The sequence below is a fragment of the Scyliorhinus canicula genome, chromosome 12 (assembly GCF_902713615.1).
Source record: "Scyliorhinus canicula chromosome 12, sScyCan1.1, whole genome shotgun sequence".
Classification (NCBI taxonomy): Eukaryota; Metazoa; Chordata; class Chondrichthyes; order Carcharhiniformes; family Scyliorhinidae; genus Scyliorhinus; species Scyliorhinus canicula.
In genome coordinates, this window is record NC_052157.1 from 165,100,199 (window position 1) to 165,121,912 (window position 21,714).

Consider the following 21,714-nt stretch of genomic DNA (forward strand, 5'->3'; position numbering starts at 1 on the left):
ATACACTGAATACAATATTCTTAATTGATGTCTTTATTCCCACTTAAACAACAGGAAAATAGACCACTTCGGGTCTCAATCTACCTTAAATATCAATGGCACAGAGGAATACTTGTTTTACAGAATTATTATTTGAGAAATAGATCTCTTGATGTGCACTGAGTGCTGAATTTGGGTGCATTTGAGTGCTATAGTGAGAGTTTGGTGACTGAGGGATAATAAGGGTTAATTTTTTATCTAAAGTCTAGTCTTTCTTTTATTTAGTTAATTAACTTAAAAGTTGCTGTCTGGTTTAGTAGAAGGTGAATTTTCAATCATCTTTAAACAAAGGTTCTCCTTGTAGCTACTTGCAGCTGGAGCTTGTTAATTAGTTGATTGGATTAGGCCAGTTTTCAGAGGCCAGATTCACAGTATAAATGTGAGCTAGTTACAGTGCAGACTTTGTTAATTAGAGATAGTATAACAGCTGCAGAAAGGCAGTTCGAGGAGGATCTGCCTACTGAGGTAGTATGGGTTGAAGTCAGAAATCGGAAAGGAGCAGTCACCTTGTTGGGAGTTATCCATAGGCCCCCCAATAGCAGCAGAGATGTGGAGGAAGAGATTGGGAAACAGATTTTGGAAAGGTGCAGAAGTCACAGGGTAGTAGTCATGGGTGACTTCAACTTCCCAAATATTGAGTGGAAACTCTTGAGATCAAATAGTTTGGATGGGGTGGTGTTTGTGCAGTGTGTCCAGGAAGCTTTTCTAACACAGTATGTAGATTGTTCGACCAGAGGAGAGGCCATATTAGATTTGGTACTTGGTAATGAACTAGGGCAAGTGATAGATCTGTTAGTGGAGGAGCATTTTGGAGATAGTGACCACAATTCTGTGACTTTCACTTTAGTAATGGCGAGGGATAGGTGCGTGCAACAGGGCAAGGTTTACAATTGGGGGAAGGGTAAATATGATGCTGTCAGACAAGAACTGAAGTGCATAAGTTGGGAACATAGGCTGTCAGGGAAGGACACAATTGAAATGTGGAACTTGTTCAAGGAACAGATACTACATGTCCTTGATATGTATGTCCCTGTCAGGCAAAAAAGAGATGGTCGAGTGAGGGAACCATGGTTGACAAGAGAGGTTGAATGTCTTGTGAAGAGGAAGAAGGAGACTTATGTAAGGCTGAAGAAACAAGGTTCAGACAGGGCGCTGGAGGGATACAAGATAGCCAGGAGGGAACTGAAGAAAGGGATTAGGAGAGCAAGAGAGGGCATGAAAAATCTTTGGCGGGTAGGATCAAGGAAAACCTCAAGGCCTTTTACACATATGTGAGAAATATGAGAATGACTAGAGCGAGGGTAGGTCCGATTAAGGACAGTAGCGGGAGATTGTGTATTGAGTCTGGAGATAGGAGAGGTCTTGAACGAGTACTTTTCTTCAGTATTTACAAATGCGAGGGTCCATTTTGTTGGAGAGGACAGACTGGGAAGCTCGAGGAGATACTTGTTAGGAAGGAAGATTTGTTGGGCATTTTGAAAAACTTGAGGATAGACAAGTCTCCCGGACCTGACGGGATATATCCAAGGATTTTATGGGAAGCAAGAGATGAACTTGCAGAGCCGTTGGCAATGGTCTTTTTGTCCTCACTGTCAACAGGGGTGGTACAAGAGGATTGGAGAGAGACGAATGTCATGCCCCTGTTCAAAAAAGGGAATAGGGATAACCCTGGGAATTACAGGCCAGTTAGCCTTACTTTGGTGGTAGGCAAAGTAATGGAAAGGGTACTGAGGGATAGGATTTCTGAGCATCTGGAAAGACACTGCTTGATTAGGGATAGTCAGCACGGATTTGTGAGGGGTAGGTCTTGCCTCATAAGTCTTATTGAATTCTTTGAGGAGGTGACCAAGCACGTGGATGAAGGTAAAGCAGTGGATGTAGTGTACATGGATTTTAGTAAGGCATTTGATAAGGTTCCCCATGGTAGGCTTATGCAGAAAGTAAGGAGGCATGGGATAGTTGGAAATTTGGCCAGTTGAATAAGGAACTGGCTAACCGATAGAAGTGAGAGAGTGGTGGTGGATGGCAAATATTCAGCCTGGAGCCCAGTTACCAGTGGCGTACTGCAGGGATCAGTTCTGGGTCCTCTGCTGTTTGTGATTTTCATTAATGACTTGGATGAGGGAGTTGAAGGGTGGGTCAGTAAATTTGAAGATGATACGAAGATTGGTGGAGTTGTGGATAGTGAGGAGTGCTGTTGTCAGCTGCAAAGAGACATAGATAGGATGCAGAGCTGGGCTGAGAAGTGGCAGATGGAGTTTAACCCTGAAAAGTGTGAGGTTGTCCATTTTGGAAGGACAAATATGAATGCGGAATACAGGGTCAATGGTAGGGGGAGGAGCAGAGAGATCTTGGAGTCTATGTTCATAGATCTTTGAAAGTTGCCACTCAAGTGGATAGAGCTGTGAAGAAATCCTATGGTGTGCTAGCGTTCATTAGCAGAGGGATTGAATTTAAGAGCTATGAGGTGATGATGCAGCTGTACAAAACCTTGGTCAGGCCACATTTGGAGTACTGTGGGCAGTTTTGGTCGCCTCATTTCAGGAAGGATGTGGAAGCTTTGGAAAAGGTGCAAAGGAGATTTACCAGGATGTTGCCTGGAATGGAGAGTAGATCTTATGAGGAAAGGTTGAGGGTGCTAGGCCATTTCTCATTAGAATGGAGAAGGATGAGGGGTGACTTGATAGAGGTTTATAAGATGATCAGGGGAATAGATAGAGTAGACAGTCAGAGACTTTTTCCCCGGGTGGAACAAACCATTACAAGGGGACATAAATTTAAGGTGAATGGTGGAAGATATAGAGGGGATGTCAGAGGTAGGTTCTTTACCCAGAGAGTAGTGGGGGCATGGAATGCACTGCCTGTGGAAGTAGTTGAGTTGGAAACATTAGGGACTTTTAAGCGACTATTGGATAGGTACATGGATTACGGTATAATGGTGGGGTGTAGATTAATTTGTTCTTAATCTGGGACAAAAGTTTGGCACAACATCGTGGGCCGAAGGGCCTGTTGTGTGCTGTATTTTTCTATGTTCTAAGGACCAAAGTGGACACATGTGTGGATCCGCAGGAGATGGGCGAGGTTCTCAATGAATATTTCTCTGTGTTTACCGAGAAACACATAGAACATAGAACATAGAACAGTACAGCACAGAACAGGCCCTTCGGCCCTCGATGTTGTGCCGAGCAATGATCACCCTACTTAAACCCACGTAACCCGTATACCCGTAACCCAACAATCCCCCCATTAACCTTACACTACGGGCAATTTAGCATGGCCAATCCACCTAACCCGCACATCTTTGGACTGTGGGAGGAAACCGGAGCACCCGGAGGAAACCCACGCACACACGGGGAGGACGTGCAGACTCCACACAGACAGTGACCCAGCCAGGAATCGAACCTGGGACCCTGGAGCTGTGAAGCATTGATGCTAACCACCATGCTACCCAATCCATGAGAAAGATATGAAGACTTGGGAACCTGGGAAGGTTAGTCCCGATACATTAGGGATAGTTTGCATTACAGTAGAGGAGGTGATGGACTTATTAAAATGTATGAAGGTAATGGACTTATTAAAATGTATAAATCTCCTGGCCCTGACCAGGTATATCCAAGAACACTGTGTGAGGCTAGAGAAAACATTGTGGGACCCTGGCTGAGATATTTGCATCATCCTTAGCCACGGGTGAGGTTCAGAAGACTGGAGGTTAGCAAATGCTGTGCCCTTATTTAAGAAGGGTTGCAAAGAAAAACCTGGGAATTATCAACCGGTCAGCCTAACATCTGTGGTGGATAAGTTACCAGAGAGCATTCTGAGGGATAAGATATACAGGCATTTGGAAAGACAGGGTTTGATTAGAAGTAGTCAGCACGGCTTTCTGCATGGGAGATCATGCCTTACAAATTTGTTTGAGTTCTTTGATGAAGTGACCAGGAAGGTTGATGGGGGCAGGGCGGTAGATGTAGTCTATATGGACTTCAGTAAAGCCTTTGATAAAGTTCCATATGCTAGGTTCCTCCAGAAGGTTAGATCACATGGAATGTAGGGAGAGCTGCCAAATTGGATATACAAGTGGCTTGATTGTCGGAAGCAGAGGGTATTGGTGGAAGGATGCTTGTCAGACTGGAGGCCTGTGGCTATTGGTCTGCCTCAGGGGTCAGTGCTGGCCCATTGCGGTTTGATATCTGTATCAACAATTTGGATGAGAATGTACAAGGCACGATCAGTGAATTTGCAGATGACACTAAATTAGGTGGTATTGTAGACAGTGAGGAAGGTTATCAAAAATTGCAGCAGGATCTTGATGAGCTGGAGTAGTGGGCCAAGAAATGGAAAATTCAGATGAGATGTTGCATTTTCAAAAGTCAAATCAAGGTAGGACTTTAACAGTGAATGGTAGAACCTTAGGGAGTCTCGTGGAATAGAGGGACCTTGGAGTTCAGATGCACAGTTCTACATGGAACTACAGTTTGATAGGGTAATGAAGAAAGCATTTGGCATGCTGGCCTTTATCAGTCAGGACATTGAGTATCAAAGTTGGGATGTTATGTTGCAGTTGTACAGGACTTTGGTGAGGCCGCATCTGGAGTAGTGTGTTCAGTTTTGGTCGCCTTGCTATAGGAAAGATGTCATTAAACTGGAGAGCGTGCAGAAGAGATTTACAAGGATGTTGCCAGGACTCAAGGGACTGAGTCACAGGGAGAGATTGGACAGGCTGGGACTTTTTTCTTTGGAGCGTAGGAGACTGAGGGGTGATCTTATGGAGGTGGATAAGATCATGAGAGGCATGGACAGGGTGAATGCACTCAGTCTTTTTCCCAGGGTTGGGGAATCGAGAACTAGAGGGCATAGGTCTAAGTTAAGAGGGGAAAGAACTAATGGGAACCTCAGGAGCAGCTTTTTTACACAGAGGGTGGTATGTATGTGGAATGAGCTGCCGGAGGACGTGGTTGAGACAGGGACATTGACAACATGTAAAAAGCATTTCGACAGATACATGGATAGGAAAAGTTTAGAGGGAAATGGGCCAAATGTCTCCTTGATAAGTTTGTACCTGTTAGGCAGGGAGGAAGTGGTCGAGTGAGGGAACCGTGGTTTACTAAAGTAGTTGAAACACTTGTCAAGAGGAAGAAGGAGGCTTATGTAAAGATGAGACGTGAAGGTTCAGTTAGGGTGCTCGAGAGTTACAAGTTAGCTCGGAAGGACCTAAAGAGAGAGCTAAGAAGAGCCAGGAGGGACATGAGAAGTCTTTGGCAGGTAGGATCAAGGAAAACCCTAAGCTTTCTATAGATAGGTCAGGAATAAAGAATGACTAGGGTAAGAGTAGGGCCAGTCAAAGACAGTAGTGGGAAGTTGTGCATGGAGTCTGAGGAGATAGGAGAGGTGCTAAATGAATATTTTTCGTCAGTATTCTCACAGGAAAAAGACAATGTTGTCGAGGAGAATACTGAGATACAGGCTACTAGACTAGAAGGGCTTGAGGTTCATAAGGAGGAGGTGTTAGCAATTCTGGAAAATGTGAAAATAGATAAGTCCCCTGGGCTGGATGGGATTTATCCTAGGATTCTCTGGGAAGCTAGGGAGCAGATTGCTGAGCCTTTGGCTTTGATCTTTAAGTCATTTTTGTCTACAGGAATAGTGCCAGAAAACTGGATGATAGCAAATGTTGTCCCCTTGTTCAAGAAGGGGAGTAGAGACAACCCCGGTAACTATAGACCAGTGAGCCTTACTTCTGTTGTGGGCAGATTCTTGGAAAGGTTTATAAGAGTTAGGATTTATAATCATCTGGAAAGGAATAATTTGATTAGGGATAGTCAACACAGTTTTGTGATGGGTAGGTCGTGCCTCACAAACCTTACTGAGTTCTTTGAGAAGGTGACCAAACAGGTGAATGAGGGTAAAGCAGTTGATGTGGTGTATATGGATTTCAGTAAAGCATTTCATCAGATTCCCCACTGTAGGCTATTGCAGAAAATACGGAGGCATAGGATTCAGGGTTATTTAGCAGGTTGGATCGGAAATTGGCTAGCTGGAAGAAGACAAAGGGTGGTGGTTGATGGAAAATGTTCAGACTGGAGTCCAGTTACTAGTGGTGTACCACAAAGATCTGTTTTGGGGCCACTGCTGTTTTTCATTTTTATAAATGACCTAGAGGAGGGCGTAGAAGGATGGATGAGTACATTTACAGATGACACTAAAGTCGGTGGAGTTGTGGACAGCGTGGAAGAATGTTACAAATTACAGAGGGACATAGAGAAGCTGCAGAGCTGGGCTGAGAGGTGGCAAATTGAGTTTAATGCAGAAAAGTGTGAGGTGATTCATTTTGGAAGGAATAACAGGATGACAGAGTACTGGGCTAATGGTAAGATTCTTGGTAGTGTGGATAAGCAGAGAGATCTCAGTGTCCATGTCCATAGATCCCTGAAAGTTGCCACCCAGGTTGAGAGGGTTGTTAAGAAGGCGTACGGTGTGTTAGCTTTTATTGGTAGAGGAATTGAGTTTCGAGCCATGAGGTCAGTTGCAGTTGTACAAAACTCTGGTACGGTCGCATTTGAGTATTGCTGTGCAGTTCTGGTCGCCTCATTATAGGAAGGATGTGGAAGCTTTGGAAAGGTTCAGAGAGATTTACAAGGATGTTTGCCTGGTATGGAGGGGAAATATCTTATGAGGGACGGCTGAGGGACTTGAGGCTGTTTTCGTTAGAGAGAAGAAGGTTAAGATGTGACTTAATTGAGGCATACAAGATGATCAGAGGATTAGATGGGGTGGACAGTGAGAACCTTTTTCCTCGGGTGGGATGTCTAGCACGGGGGACATAGCTTTAATGGAGGGGAGTTAGATATTGGAAAGATGTCAGAGGTAGATTCTTTACTCAGAGTAGTAAAGGCGTGGAATGCCCTGCCTGCAACTGTAGTGGACTCGCCAACACTAAGGGCATTCAAATAGTCATTGGATAGACATATGGATGATAAGGAAATAGTGCAGATGGGCTTTAGAGTGGTTTCACAGGTCGGCACAACATCGAGGGCCGAAGGGCCTGTACTGCGCTGTAATGTCTATGTTCTAAATGGGGTTAGTTTAGATGGGCTTTATGGTTATCATGGAGCAGTTTGGGCTGAAGGGCCTGTCTCATGCCGTAGATTCTACAATTCTGCCCATATCCACTTCTGTGGCAAACGAAAGAGACTCACGGATGGTATGTTGCCTACCGGGTGCCAGGGTCCGTGACGTCTCGGTCCGTGACGTGCCGGACTGTGTTTTCAGAATCTTTAAGGGGGGAGGGGGAACAGTCCACAATGTCGTGGTACACATCGGTACCAACGACATGGGTAAGAGAAGGGACGGGGATTTAAAACAGGAATTTGTGGAGCTAGGGTGGAATCTGAGAGCCAGGACAAACCATGTTGTCATCTCGGTTTGTTGACGGTGCCACGTGCTAGTGAAGTGAGGACAGGGAGAGAAGTGCAGATAAACACGTGGCTGCAGGGATGGTGTAAGAGGGAGGCTTCAGGTACATGGATATTGGAGCACTTCTGGGGAAGGTGGGACCTGTACGACAGGACGGTTTGCACCTGAACTAGAGGGGCACCAATATCCTGGAGGGAAATTGCTACGGCTCTAGGGGGGTTTAAACTAATTTGTCAGGGGCTGGGAAACGAGCTGTAGTCCAAGCCAGTGTTGAGAGTAGTGAGGTACTGAGGAGGTATCAAGAACATAGAACATAGAACGATACAGCGCAGTACAGGCCCTTCGGCCCTCGATGTTGCACCGACATGGAAAAAATCTAAAGGCCATCTAACCTACACTATGCCCTTATCATCCATATGCTTATCCAATAAATCTTTTTATGCCCTCAATGTTGGCGTGTTCACTACTGTTGCAGGTAGGGCATTCCACGGTCTCACCACTCTTTGCGTAAAAAACCCACCTCTGACCTCTGTCCTATATCTATTACCCCTCAATTTAAGGCTATGTCCCTTCGTGCTAGCCACCTCCATCCGCGGGAGAAGGCTCTCGCTGTCCACCCTATCTAACCCTCTGATCATTTTGTATGCCTCTATTAAGTCACCTCTTAACCTTCTTCTCTCTAACGAAAACAACCTCAAGTCATCAGCCTTTCCTCATAAGATTTTCCCTCCATACCAGGCAACATCCTGGTAAATCTCCCTCTGCACCCGTTCCAAAGCTTCCACGTTCTTCCTATAATGAGGCGACCAGACTGTACGCAATACTCCAAATGCGGCCGTACTAGAGGTTTGTACAACTGCAACATGACCTCATGGCTCCGGAACTCAATCCCTCTACCAATAAAGGCCAACCACCATAGGCCTTCTTCACAACCCTATCAACCTGGGTGGCAACTTTCAGGGATCTATGTACATGGACACCGAGATCCCTCTGCTCATCCACACTACCAAGAATTTTACCATTAGCCAAATATTCCGCATTTCTGTTCTTCTTTCCAAAGTGAATCACCTCACACTTCTCCACATTAAAATCCATTTGCCACCTCTCAGCCCAGCTCTGCAGCTTATCTATGTCCCTCTGTAACCTGCAACATCCTTCCGCACTGTCTACAACTCCACCGACTTTAGTGTCATCTGCAAATTTACTCACCCATCCTTCTGCGCCCTCCTCTAGGTCATTTATAAAAATGACAAACAGCAACGGCCCCAGAACAGATCCTGTGGTACGCCACTCGTAACTGAACTCCATTCTGAATATTTCCCATCAACTACCACTCTCTGTCTTCTTTCAACTAGCCAATTTCTGATCCACATCTCCAAATCACCCTCAATCCCCAGCCTCCGTATTTTCTGCAATAGCCGACCGTGGGGAACCTTATCAAACGCTTTACTGAAATCCATATACACACCACATCAACTGCTCTACCCTCGTCTACCTGTCAGTCACCTTCTCAAAGAACTCGATAAGGTTTGTGAGGCATGACCTACCCTTCACAAAACCATGCTGACTGTCCTAATCATATTATTCCTATCTAGATGATTATAAATCGTATCTTTATAATCCTCTCCAAGATTTTAACCCACCACAGACGTTAGCTCACCGGCCTATAGTTACCGGGGTTATCTCTACTCCCCTTCTTGAACAAAGGGACCACCATTTGCTATCCCAGTCCTCTGGCACTATTCCTGTAGCCAATGATGACCTAAAAATCAAGCAAAGGGCTCGCAATCTCTTCCCTGGCTTCCCAGACAATCCTAGGATAATCCCATCCCGGGCCCCGGGGACTTATCTATTTTCACCTTGTCCAGATTGGCCAACACTTCTTCCCTACGCACCTCAAGCCATCTATTCTAATAGCCTGGGTCTCAGCATTCTCCTCCACAATATTATTCTTTTTCTTGAGTGAATACTGACGAAAAAGTATTCATTTAGTATCGCGCTTATCTCCTCAGCCTCACACACAACTTCCCACCACTGTCCTGACTGGCCCTACTCTTACCCTAGTCATTCTTTTATTCCTGACATACCTATAGAAAGCTTTTGGGGTTTTCCTTGACCTACCTGCACAAGACTTCTCATGTTCCCCTCCTTGCTCGTCTCAGCTCTCTCTTTAGATCCTTCCTCGCTTCCTTGTAACTATCAAGCGCCCACAACTGAAACTTCACGCCTCATCTTCACATAGGCCTCATCCTTCTTCCTCTTAACAAGAGATTCCACTTCTTTGGTAAACCACGGTTCCCTTCGCTCGACCCCTTCCTCCCTGCCTGACTGGTACGTACTTAGCAAGAACATGCAATAGCTGTTCCTTGAACAGCTCCACATATCCAGCGTGCCCACCCTTGCAGCCTACTTTCTCCAACCAACACATCCTAAGTCATGTCTAATGGCATCATAATTGCCCTTCCCCCAGCTATAACTCTTGCCCTGCGGGTATACTTATCCCTTTCCATCACTAACGTAAAGGTCACCGAATTGTGGTCACTGTTTCCAAAGTGCTCACCTACCTCCAGATCTAACACCTGGCCTGGTTCATTACCCAAAACCAAATCCAATGTGGCCTCAGCCTCTTGTTGGCCTGTCAACATATTGTGTCAGGAAACCCTCCTGCACACATGTACAAAGAAATGACCCATCTAATGTACTCGAACTATATCTTTTCCCAGTCATATTTGGAAAGTTAAAGGTCTCCCATAAGAACTACCCTGTTACTTTCGCTCTTTTCCAGAATCATCTTCGCCATCCTTTCCTCTACATCCCTAGAACTATTAGGTGGCCTATAGAAAACTCCCAACAGGGTGACCTCTCCTTTCCTGTTTCTAACCTCAGCCCATACTACCTCAGAAGAAGAGTCCCCATCTAGCATCCTTTCCGCCACCGTAATACTGTCCTTGACGAGCAGCGCCACACCTCCCCCTCTTTTGCCCCCTTCTCTGACCTTACTAAAACACCTAAACCCCGGAACCTGCAACAACCATTCCTGGCCCTGCTCTATCCATGTCTCTGAAATGGCCACAACATCGAAGTCCCAGGTACCAACCCATGCTGCCAGTTCCCCTACCTTATTTCGTATACTCCTGGCATTGAAGTAGACACACTTCAAACCACCTACCTGAACACTGGCACCCTCCTGCGAAGTCAAATCTGTGCTCCTGACCTCTATGCTCTCAATCTCCCGTACCCCAAAACTACAATCCAGGTTCCCATGCCCCTGCTGAATTAGTTTAACCCCCCCCCCAAAGAGCACTAACAAATCTCGCCCCCAGGATATTGGTGCCCCTCAGGTTCAGATGTAGACCATCCTGTCTATAGAGGTCCCACCTTCCCCAGAAAGAGCCCCAGTTATCCAGAAATCTGAATCCCTCCCGCCTGCACCATCCCTGTAGCCACGTGTTTAATTGCTCTCTCTCCCTATTCCTCATCTCACTATCACGTGGCACGGGCAACAACCCAGAGATAACAACTCTGTTTGTTCTCGCTCTGAGCTTCCATCCTAGCTCCCTAAAGGCCTGCCTGACATCCTTGTCCCCTTTCCTACCTATGTCGTTAGTGCCAATGTGGACTACGACTTGGGGCTGCTCCCCCTCCCCCTTAAGGACCCGGAAAACACGATCCGAGACATCACGTACCCTTGCACCTGGGAGGCAACATACCAAACGTGAGTCTCTCTCGCTCCCACAAAATCTCCTATCTGTGCCCCTGACTATTGAGTCCCCAATTACTAATGTTCTACTCCTTTCCCCCTTCCCTTCTGAGCAACAGGGACAGACTCCGTGCCAGAGGCCCGTACCCCATGACTGGTAAGTCGTCCCCCCCACAAGTATCCAAAACGGTATACTTGTTACTCAGGGGAACGACCGCAGGGGGTCCCTGCACTGACTGCTTCTTCCCAGTCCCTCTTACAGTTACCCATCTATCTCCAGTCTTTGGTGTAACTACTTCCCTGAAGCTCCTATCTATGACCCCCTCTGCCTCCCGAATGATCCAAAGTTCATCCAGCTCAAGCTCCAGGTCCCTAACACGGTTTTTGAGGAGCTGGAGTTGGGTGCACTTCCCACAGATGGAATCAGCAGGGACACTGACGGCGTCCCTCACCTCAAACAGTCTGCAGGAGGAGCATTGTACTGCCTTCCCTGACATCACCTCTAGATTTAAAAAAAAACAAGAAAAAGAAAAAGAAAGGAAGAGCTTACCTGATATTACCTCAAACCCTGCTCCCGCTGAAAGGTAAGCAAATTTAAAGGCACTCACTCACCTTCACGACAGGCCCCTGCTCCCGCTTCCCAACCACCGTGGGGTGGGGTGTTTTTGAGGATGAGAGTGTGATACAGGCAGGTAGACTGGAGGAGGTAGTTTTTCTGAGGAAGGATGTATTAGCAATTTTGAAAAACCTGAGGGTCGACAAGTCCCCTGGCCCAGATGGGTTATATCCAAGGATTCTTTGGGAGGCAAGGGATGAGATTGCACAGCCTTTGGCTTTGATCTTTGGGTCCGCACTGTCCACGGGGATAGTGCCAGAGGACTGGAAAGTGGTGAATTTTGTTCCTATGTTCAAGAAAGGGAATAGGAATGACCCTGGTAATTATCAGCCAGTTAGTCTTACTTCGGTGGTTGGTAAGTTCATGGAAAAGGTCCTGAAGGATAGGATTTATGACCATTTGGAAAGATGCAGCTTAATCCAGGATAGTCAACACGGATTCGTGAAGGGTAAGTCTTGCCTCATAAATTTGATTTAATTCTTTGTGGAGGTAACTAAGTCTGTAGATGAAGGTAGAGCAGTTGATGTCGTATACATGGATTTTAGTAAGACGTTTGATAAGGTTCCCCATGGTCGGCTCATGGTGAAAGTAAGGAGGTGTGGGATAGAGGGAAATTTAGCCAATTGGATAAGTAACTGGCTATCACATAGAAGACAGAGGGTGGTGGTGGATGGAAAATTTTCAGACTGGAGACCAGCGGTGTACCACAGGGATCAGTGCTGGGTCCTCTGCTATTTGTGATTTTTATCAATGACTTGGAGGAGGTGGCTGAAGGGTGGGTCAGTACATTTGCTGATGACACCAAGATTGGTGAAGTAGTGGATGAGGTGAAGGGCTGTTGTTGGCTGCAAAGAGACATTGATAGGATGCAAAGCTGGGCCGAAAAATGGCAGATGGAGTTTAACCCTGATAAGTGCGAGGTGATTCATTTTGGTAGAAAAAATTTGAATGTGGATTACAGGATCAACGGCAGGGTTCTGAGGAATGTGGAGGAACAGAGAGATCTTGGGGTTCATGTCCACAGATCTGTGAAGGTTGCCACTCATGTGGAAAGAGCTGTGAAGAAGGCTTGTAGCGTGTTAGCGTTTATTAACAGGGGGCTTGAGTTTAAGAGCCACGGGGTTATGCTGCAACTGTACATGACCCTGGTGAGACCACATTTGGAGTATTGTGTGCAGTTCTAGTCACCTCATTATAGGAAGGATGTGGAAGCATTGGAAAGGGTGCAAAGGAGATTTACCAGGCTGCTGCCTGGTTTGCAGGATAGGTCTTATGAGGAAAGGTTGAGGGAGCTAGGGCTTTTCTCTTTGGAGCGGAGGAGGATGAGAGGCGACTTAATAGAGGTTTATGAGATGATGAGGGGGATAAATCGAGTGGACGTTCTGAGACGATTTCCTCGGGTGGATGTAGCAGTTCCAAGGGGGCATAACTATAAGGTTCAGGGTGGGAGATATAGAAGGGATGTCCGAGGTAGGTTCTTTACTCAAAGAGTGGTTAGGGTGTGGAATGGACTGCCTGTGTGATAGTGGAGTCGGACACTTTAGGAACTTTCAAGTGGTTATTGGATAGGCACATGGAGCACACCAGAATGACAGGAGGTTGCATAGCTTGATCTTGGTTTCGGACAATGCTCGGCACAACATCAAGGGTCGAAGGGCCTGTTCTGTGCTGTACTGTTCTATGTTCTATCCTCCTGCAATCTAAGGCTATCTTCACTATTTGCCACCCCATCAATGGTCATCGACTACAGTCAGACCATCAACCGGTACACACAGCTCAATGCGTACCCTCTCCCCCGCATATCTGACATGGTCAATCAGATTGCGCAGTACCGAGTCTTCTCCATAATTGACTTGAAGTCCACGTACCACCAGCTCCCTATCCGCCCAGAGGACCGCAAATACACTGCCTTCGAGGCAGATAGCCGCCTCTACCACTTCCTCCGGGTCCCCTTTGGCGTTACCAATGGGGTCTTGGTCTTCCAATGGGAGTTGGACCGAATGGTTGACCAGTACCGGCTGCGGACCACGTTCCCACATCTGGATAATGTCACCATCTGCAGCCATGACCAGCTGGACCATGACGCTAACCTCCAACATTTCTTCCACACTGCCAAGCTTCTTAACCTCACATACAATAAGGAGAAATGCGTTTTCCGCACAACCCGCCTAGCCATCCATGGCTACGTTGTGGAAAACTGAGTTCTAGGGCCCGATCCTGACCGCACGCGCCCCCTCCTGGACCTCCCCCTCCCTCACTGTCCAAAGGCCCTGAAGAGATGCCTGGGGTTCTTTTCCTTTTTTGCCCAGTGGGTCCCCAATTATGCAGACAAGGCCAGGCCGCCTATTAAATCCACAATTTTTCCCCTGACAGCTGAGGCCCGTCTGGCCTTCAACCGCATCAGAACAGATATTCCCAAAGCCACGATGCACGCAGTAGACAAGTCCATCCCGTTCCAGGTGGAGAGCGATGCGTCCGACTTTGCTCTGGCTGCTACCCTCAACCAGGCGGGCAAGCCCGTGGCTTTCTTCTCCCGTACCCTCCAGGGCTCCGAAATTTGACACTCCATCGAAAAGGAAGCCCAAGCCACTGTGGAAGCTGTGCGACATTGGAGGCATTACCTGGCCGGCAGGCGATTCACTCTCCTCACTGACCAACGGTCGGTTGCCTTCATGTTCAATAACACACAGCAAGATCAAGAAAGACAAGATCCTAAGGTGGAGGATCGAACTCTCCACCTATAATTATGATATGTTGTACCGACCGGGGAAGCTCAATGAGCCCCCAGATGCCCTCTCCCGCAGTATATGTGCCAGCGCACAAGTCGACCAACTTCTGGCCCTCCACAATCACCTCTGACACCCGGGGGTCACCTGTTTTTTTCATTTTATCAAGGCCCGCAACGTGCCTTACTCCATCGAGGAGGTCAGGACCATGACCAGGGACTGCCAGGTCTGCACAGAGTGCAAACCGCACTTCTACCAGCCAGACAGAGCACACCTGGTAATGGCCTCCCGCCCCTTTGAGCACCTCAGCATCGATTTCAAAGGGCCCCTCCCCTCCACTTACCGCAACGTATGCAACCTCAACATCATTGATGAGTACTCACGTTTTCGCCATCCCGTGCCCTGACATGACCTCTGCCACAGTCGTCAAGGCCCTGCATGGCCTCTTCACCTTGTTCGGTTTCCCCATTTACATCCATAGCGATCGGGGTTCCTCCTTCATGAGTGATGAGCTGCATCAGTTCCTGCTCAGCAAGGGCATCGCCTCAAGCAGGACTACCAGCTACAACCCCCGGGGAAACGGACAGGTGGAGAGGGATAACACGACGGTCTGGAAGGCTGTCCTTCTTGCCCAACGGTCTGGAAGTCTCCCTGTCTCTCACTGGCAGAAGGTCCTTCCTGATGCGCTCCATTCCATCCGGACGCTTCTGTGTACCGCTACCAATGCGATACCTCATGAGAGAATGTTTGTCTTCCCCAGGAAATCCACCTCAAAGGTCTCTCTCCCGTCCTGGCTGACGGTTCCAGGGCCCGTCCTCCTCTGGGAGCATGCGAGGAGTCACAAGTTGGACCCCCTGGTCGATCGGGTCCTTCTCCTTCTCCTCTATGCTAACCCCCAATATGCCTACGTGGCACACCATGACGGGCAGGAGGACACAGGCTCCCTTCAGGACTTGGCACTCGCAGGTTCCCCAGCGACCATCACCACTCCCCCCCGACTCTACACCGTCTCCCTCTGTTGCTACTTTATCCGGAAGATGACGCGCTCCTGGATACGCAGGCCTCAACATTTCATCTGACACCAGTGTCCTCATCACAGCCGGGACTGAGGCGATCACAGCGGAAGGTCAAAGCCCCCGATGGACTCGATCTCGAATTCAACCTGTCCACTTCACCCCCGCCAGACTCTTTTTTTAACACTGGGTGAATGTGATAAACCGCTGTATTATATTGTACTTACTGTTCTTACTTATTGTACTTACTGTTTGTTACATGTCTGGGTTTGTCCCTGCTGGATCCGCCCCTCGGGCACAAGTATAAAAGTGGCTAACCTCCAGCTTTGCCCTCATTTTGGGACCAGCTGCCAGCAGATATCTTTTAGCTGATTAAAGCCACAGTTTATTCTTCCGACTCTCGTCTGTCGTCATTGATGGTACATCAACTTCTTTTTGAGAGCCTTTATCACATGATCCAACTAGAGCCTTCCTCATGTCTCCATTGGTCCAGTTTCTCATGCAGTGTTGCCTCAGAAGACCTGGGGAATCTGACCTCTGAAGCTGGCCTGTCTGATGTATCCCACAAAACTTTACATATCTCCCAAAGCTTGTTCTCATGATGCCCACGCTAGTTAGATACTGCAGGTATTAAAATGCTCTGATGGTCATTTACCATCCTTAAACAAGTGGACTCCCAGCCAGAGCCATGGCCATTATTGCGAGATCACCAGTGTCCAAATGAGGCTTTTTCAGAAACTTTAGTGGGGTCAGTGCTGATGCACTTGGGCAGCAAACATCCGACCACAGTGCTTTAGTCTTGAACAGCACACCGAGAATGGCCAGATGGGTGTGGTCAGCACTCCAAAATGAAGCAACTTCTGGAGAAGGAAGTGAGGTGAGAGTGGGGCTGGCGGAGCTGGAGCAAGTTTGTTTTCTCCCAATTAAGGGGCAATTTAGCGTGGCCAATCCACCTACCCTACACATCTTTGGGTTGTGAGGGTGAGACCCACACAGACATGGGGAGAATGTGCAAACTCCACACAGACAGTGACCCAGGGACAGGATTGAACTCGAGTCCTCAGCGTTATGAGGCAGCAGTGCTAACCACTATGCCACCGTGCTGCCTGAGCGTTGAGTTGAGTGATGAAGGAAAAATAAAAACTTATACTTTAATGCTTTATTTTTAACTTAGTTATTTTAATATGTCTTTTTATTCATCCATAAGTGTGAATGTCACTGGCTAGGCCAGCATTTATTGTCCGTCCTCAGTTGTCCTTGAGAAAATGAAGGTGAACTGTCTCCTTGCAATTTCTGTGGCATGGTTACACCTACAGTGCTGTTAGGAAAGGAAATCCAGGATTGTGACCCAGTAGCAGTAAAGCAATGGCAATGTAATTCCAAGTCAGGATGGTATGTGACTAGGAGGGAAGCATGCAGATGATGGGTTCCCTGGTGGCAGCTGCCCATGTGGTAATGGTTGTGGGTTTGGATGGTTCTGTCAAAGGAGCCTCGGTGAGTTGCTGCAATGAAACTTATAAATGTATGCATTGCTGTAACTGTGCATTAGTGGTGTAGAGAGTGAATGTTTAAGGTGGTCAGTGAAGGGGTGGAGTGGGGTGGGGGGGAGCATCCGACTGTGGGCTGTTTTCTCCATGACAGTGTTGAATGTCTTGAGTTTTCGAGCTGCACTCATCCAGGCAGGTGGAGAGTAATGCATTACACTCGGCTCTAGCACACTCAAAGGAACTCTGCAGCTTTGTCTTGCAGCTGACTGATTGACTTCCAATGAATACAACCTGCTTCTTTTGTGACAGGCATAACCCCAATCAGTCCTGGAGAGATCGCCCTTTGATTTCCATTGAGTCCAATTTTGTAAAGTTCTTGATGCCGTGTTCAGTCAACTTCCACCTTAATGTCAAGGGCAGCCTCTTTCACTTCACTTCTGGAATCTAGCAAGGTTGTAATGACATCTGGAGCCATGTGGTTTTGGCAGAACTCAAACTTAATGGGCTGGTTTCTCCGTTTGAGAGACTAAGTGCTGACGCGGTGGCTGAATCGCGGCTGTTCACGGCCCCGATGGTGGTGCCGCTCCCACAGCCACTCAGGCCCTGCTAATGAGCCAGCAACGCCACCACATGGAGTTACTGAACTTCCAATGCACACTGGTTTCTGGTTTGCCGGGATGGGGAGTGCCATTTGGGAGCCATGACAAGCTGCAGCCCATTCCCCATACACTCGCATTCCAGCTACGCAGGCCACCCCGAAGAGTGGCATTAGGGTTAGTTGAAACAGAGCTGGAGACACTGTTGGATGCCATGGAGGAGAGGTGGGACAACATGTTCCACGGGGTCGCAAGAAGGGTGCCACCCACCGATGTCAACCAGGCCTGGGTGCAGGTGGCAGAGGCCGTGAGCACCATGGCCCCCACCGCCAGGACCGGGCAGCAGTGCAGAAAGAAGCTGCACAACCTCCTAGAGCGGCCAGGGTGAGTCACGACCACTGCTCTGCCTCTGGCACCACCCCCCGTCCCATACACCCCACACCCACCACCCTTCCACCCCCCACCAGGCAGACAGGTAGACAGCACTGGGTGAGGATGGGCAATCCCCCAGGCCAGCCAGGGTGAGGCACCACCAGCAACATGCCCCGGCACCAACCCCTGTCCCCCACACTTGTGGAACACATTCACGCCGCTATCGAGGCACTGGAGCACGGCGTTCCTTTGGACACCCGGCACCAACCTCGATTCTCTGTCTGATCACGATTTGCGATTCCGGCGTCACTGGACAGAGAATCCCACCCAATATAGGTGAGCAGGTTTAATGCTGTGAAAGTGCCACTTAATAGCACTGTTAATTGCACCTCTCGTCACTTTGCTGATGTTGATGATCGAGATTGGACAGGTTGGATTTGTACTGTTTTTTCTAGATAAGACATATGTAATGAATTCCTATTGGCTTTATTGGTTGGCCAATTGAAGTATGAGCTCCCTCAATGATAGCTCATTGAGGGGGCCCATATAATCACCTGTGTAGGCTTTGTGAGCCAGTCTTAAGTTGACTGGACTGCGAGCAGCACTGTTTGTAGCTGCTCCTGTAATATCGTTATTGTAAATAAATATTGTGTGATGACGGAATTCCTGCCTCCTGTGGATTACTACAACATACCTGAGCAGTTTTCCACTTGCCAGGTAGATGTCAGCTTGGCTAGGGGTGCAGCTAGTTTTGGAGCAGAAATTTTCAGGAATGGTCAGGGCCTGTAGCCTTTGCTGTATCCAATGTTTCCAGCTGTTTTGTGTTGTCACATGGAGTGAATCGAATTGGCTTAAGACTGGCATCTGTGATGATGAGGGCCTCAGGAGGAGACCACAATGGGTCATCCGCTCAGCTCTTCTGGATGAAGATTGTTACAAATGCTTCAGCTTTGTCTTCTTCACTGATGTGCTGGTTTCTACCATCATTGAGGATAGGGATGTTTGTGGAGCCTCCTTTGATTAGTTTACTTGTTCATCATCATTCATGTCGCATGTGGCAGGAGTGCAGAGCTTTTATCTGATCCATTGGTTCTGGGATAGCTTCGCTCTCTCTATCCTTCCTTTGCTGTTCAGCATGCAGTACTGTGTGTTGTAAGATATTGGGCATAGTTTAGTCGGTCTTATCAAGGTATTCATAGTCTTAGGTAGTTCAGCAGTAAGTGTGTATTAACTACTATAAATGATATACAAAGGTTCAGAACAGCTCCAAGGTAGGGGTTGTCTCTGTGTTTGCTTCTGTGCATTGCCACGTGCAACACAACACTCACCCCAAGTGTGGGTCATGTGTTCCCATCTATCACTGGACGGTACTGTGCTCAGTCCCTAATTCATTCTTTATGTGCCAGATCGTTATACTATACTGTGTAGTTACTTCACCAAGTTTACCTAATTCATAAGCATGCCTGTTACTAGTCCTTCAATTCCTCATTTAACCTTTCTTCATGGTAATTGTGGAATGAGCGACCTCATTGAACCAGATACTTTTATTGACTGATATCAGACTTAGTTGGGTATCTGGAACTAAACATATTATTCTTTTCACAGGGATCTTTGAAACATTGTCGGAAAATACAGAACCCCTTGAAACAACAGCCAGCACAGGAAGGAAAAGATCAATGGGTACTTTTTTGAATTGTTTTCAAACACTTTATATGCTATATTAAATGAACAGAATAATGCTAACAGTGACACCAACTTGCCAATATACAGAACCACATCCAAACCTGGGGAGAGGAGTGTTTAAATTGTCAGGAGATAAGAATGAGGCAGAAAGCAATAACAAATAAATATAAGAGGTGTTCTTTTAGAGGATGTGGTGATAACCACTGTAGATATGCATACTTGCAGTAGGGGGATGTATGGCTGTACCTGTAATACAGGTTCCTCCGGTAAGCCCCTGCCGGCTAGCTCCGCCCACAGGGAGCTTGTGTATAAATATGCGTGTGAGTCACTCAGACTCTAGTCTTCAGTTGCAGCCGGAGGAATAGCATCACACAGCAATAAAGCCTCGATTGAACTTGTCTATCGTCTTTGACTGTAATTGTTAGTGCCACAATTTATTACTGTGTGATTTTCCGTACACCATGGACATCAGAATCAAACCTGACCGTCTGCAGCTGGATCCACAGTCGCCTCACGCCAGGAAAGACTTTATTCACTGGCTTGCAGTTTTCGAGGCCTACATCTCTTCAGCGGACCCTCCCCCGACGGAGGCTCAGAAAAAGAAACTCCTGTACTCGAGACTTAGCTCCAGTGTCTTTCCGCTAATTCGAGATGCGCCTGACTACGCCAGAGCTATGGAACTGCTCAAGGAGAACTATGCACAGTCGACGAACACCCTGTTTGCGAGGCATCAACTCTCTACTCGCGTCCAGCAGCCGGGTGAGTCGATTTGAGGACTTCTGGAGGGCCCTTATACCTCTGGTACGAGACTGCGACTGCCGGGCCCTCACAGCCACGGAACATTCTGATTTACTCATGCGCGATGCCTTCGTTACAGGCATTGCATCGGACCCCATCAGGCAACGACTGCTGGAAGGGGCCGCCCTCGACCTCGCGGCCACAAAGACTCTGGTGCTTTCCATGACGGCCGCCTCCCGTGGTGCGCGAACTTACTCCGCTTGCCGCTCGGCCCACCCGTCCTGCCCCGCAAACGGCCCCCCAGGCTCACCCGTCCTACCCCTCGTGTACCCCGCAACTGGCCCCCCCAGCAGCCGCCCCCGCGCACTATGCCTGCGCTGCTCGCTGCACCGCACTCCCTGGGGGTCCCCACTGTTACTTCTGCGGTCAGCAGAAGCACCCCCGCCAACGCTGCCTGGCCCGCACCGCGACCTGCATAGCTTGTGGCAAGAAAGGCCACTTTGCAGCAGTGTGCCTGTGTGTCCTCTTCCACATCGGTGCTGGTCAACGGCCACGTGACCTCCTGCCTTATCGACTCCGGGAGCACCGAAAGCTTCGTCCACCTGGACACGGTAAGGCGCTATTCCCTTACGGTCCATCCCGCCAACCGGCAGATCTCTCTCGCCTCTGGTTCCCACTCTGTCACGATCCGGGGTTTCTGCCTGGTTAAACTTACTGTACAGGGCGTGGAATTCGACCGTTTCCGTCTGTACATTCTCCCCAACCTCTGCGCGTCACTCTTACTAGGCCTGGATTTCCAGTGCAATCTTCAGAGTCTCACCCTCAAATTCGGCGGACCCCTACCTCCCATCACCGTTTGCGGCCTCACGACCCTCGAGGTCGAACCTCCCTCATTCTTTGCCAATCTGACCGCAGATTGCAAGCCCGTCGCCACCAGGAGCAGACGGTGCAGCACCCAAGACAAGGCCTTCATCAGGTCCGAAGTCCAGCGGCTGCTTCGGGAGGGTATCATCGAGGCCAGCAACAGCCCTTGGTGAGCCCAGGTGGTAGTGGTTAAGACCGGGGAGAAGCACAGGATGGTCATAGACTACAGCCAGACCATCAACCAGTACACGCAGCTCGACGCGTACCCCCTCCCCCGCATTTCTGATATGGTCAATCAGATTGCACAGTACCGGGTCTTCTCTACTATTGACCTGAAATCCCCCTACCACCAGCTCCCCATCCGTAAATCGGACCGTCCCGACACTACCTTCGAGGCAGACGGTCGTCTGTACCAATTTTTTAGGGTCCCCTTCAGCGTCACAAACGGAGTCTCGGTATTTCAGCGAGAA

At 48.2% G+C, this 21,714-nt stretch overlaps 1 protein-coding gene across 1 annotated transcript in view; it reads left to right on the forward strand.

Moving 5' to 3' along the window:
* Nucleotides 1–21,714, forward strand: part of LOC119974367 (integrin alpha-E-like) — a 406,093-nt gene that overhangs the window by 338,775 nt on the left and 45,604 nt on the right. Inside the window, 1 exon segment of the mRNA XM_038813139.1 lies at nucleotides 19,565–19,639. Coding sequence (XP_038669067.1) covers nucleotides 19,565–19,639 — 75 coding nt within the window.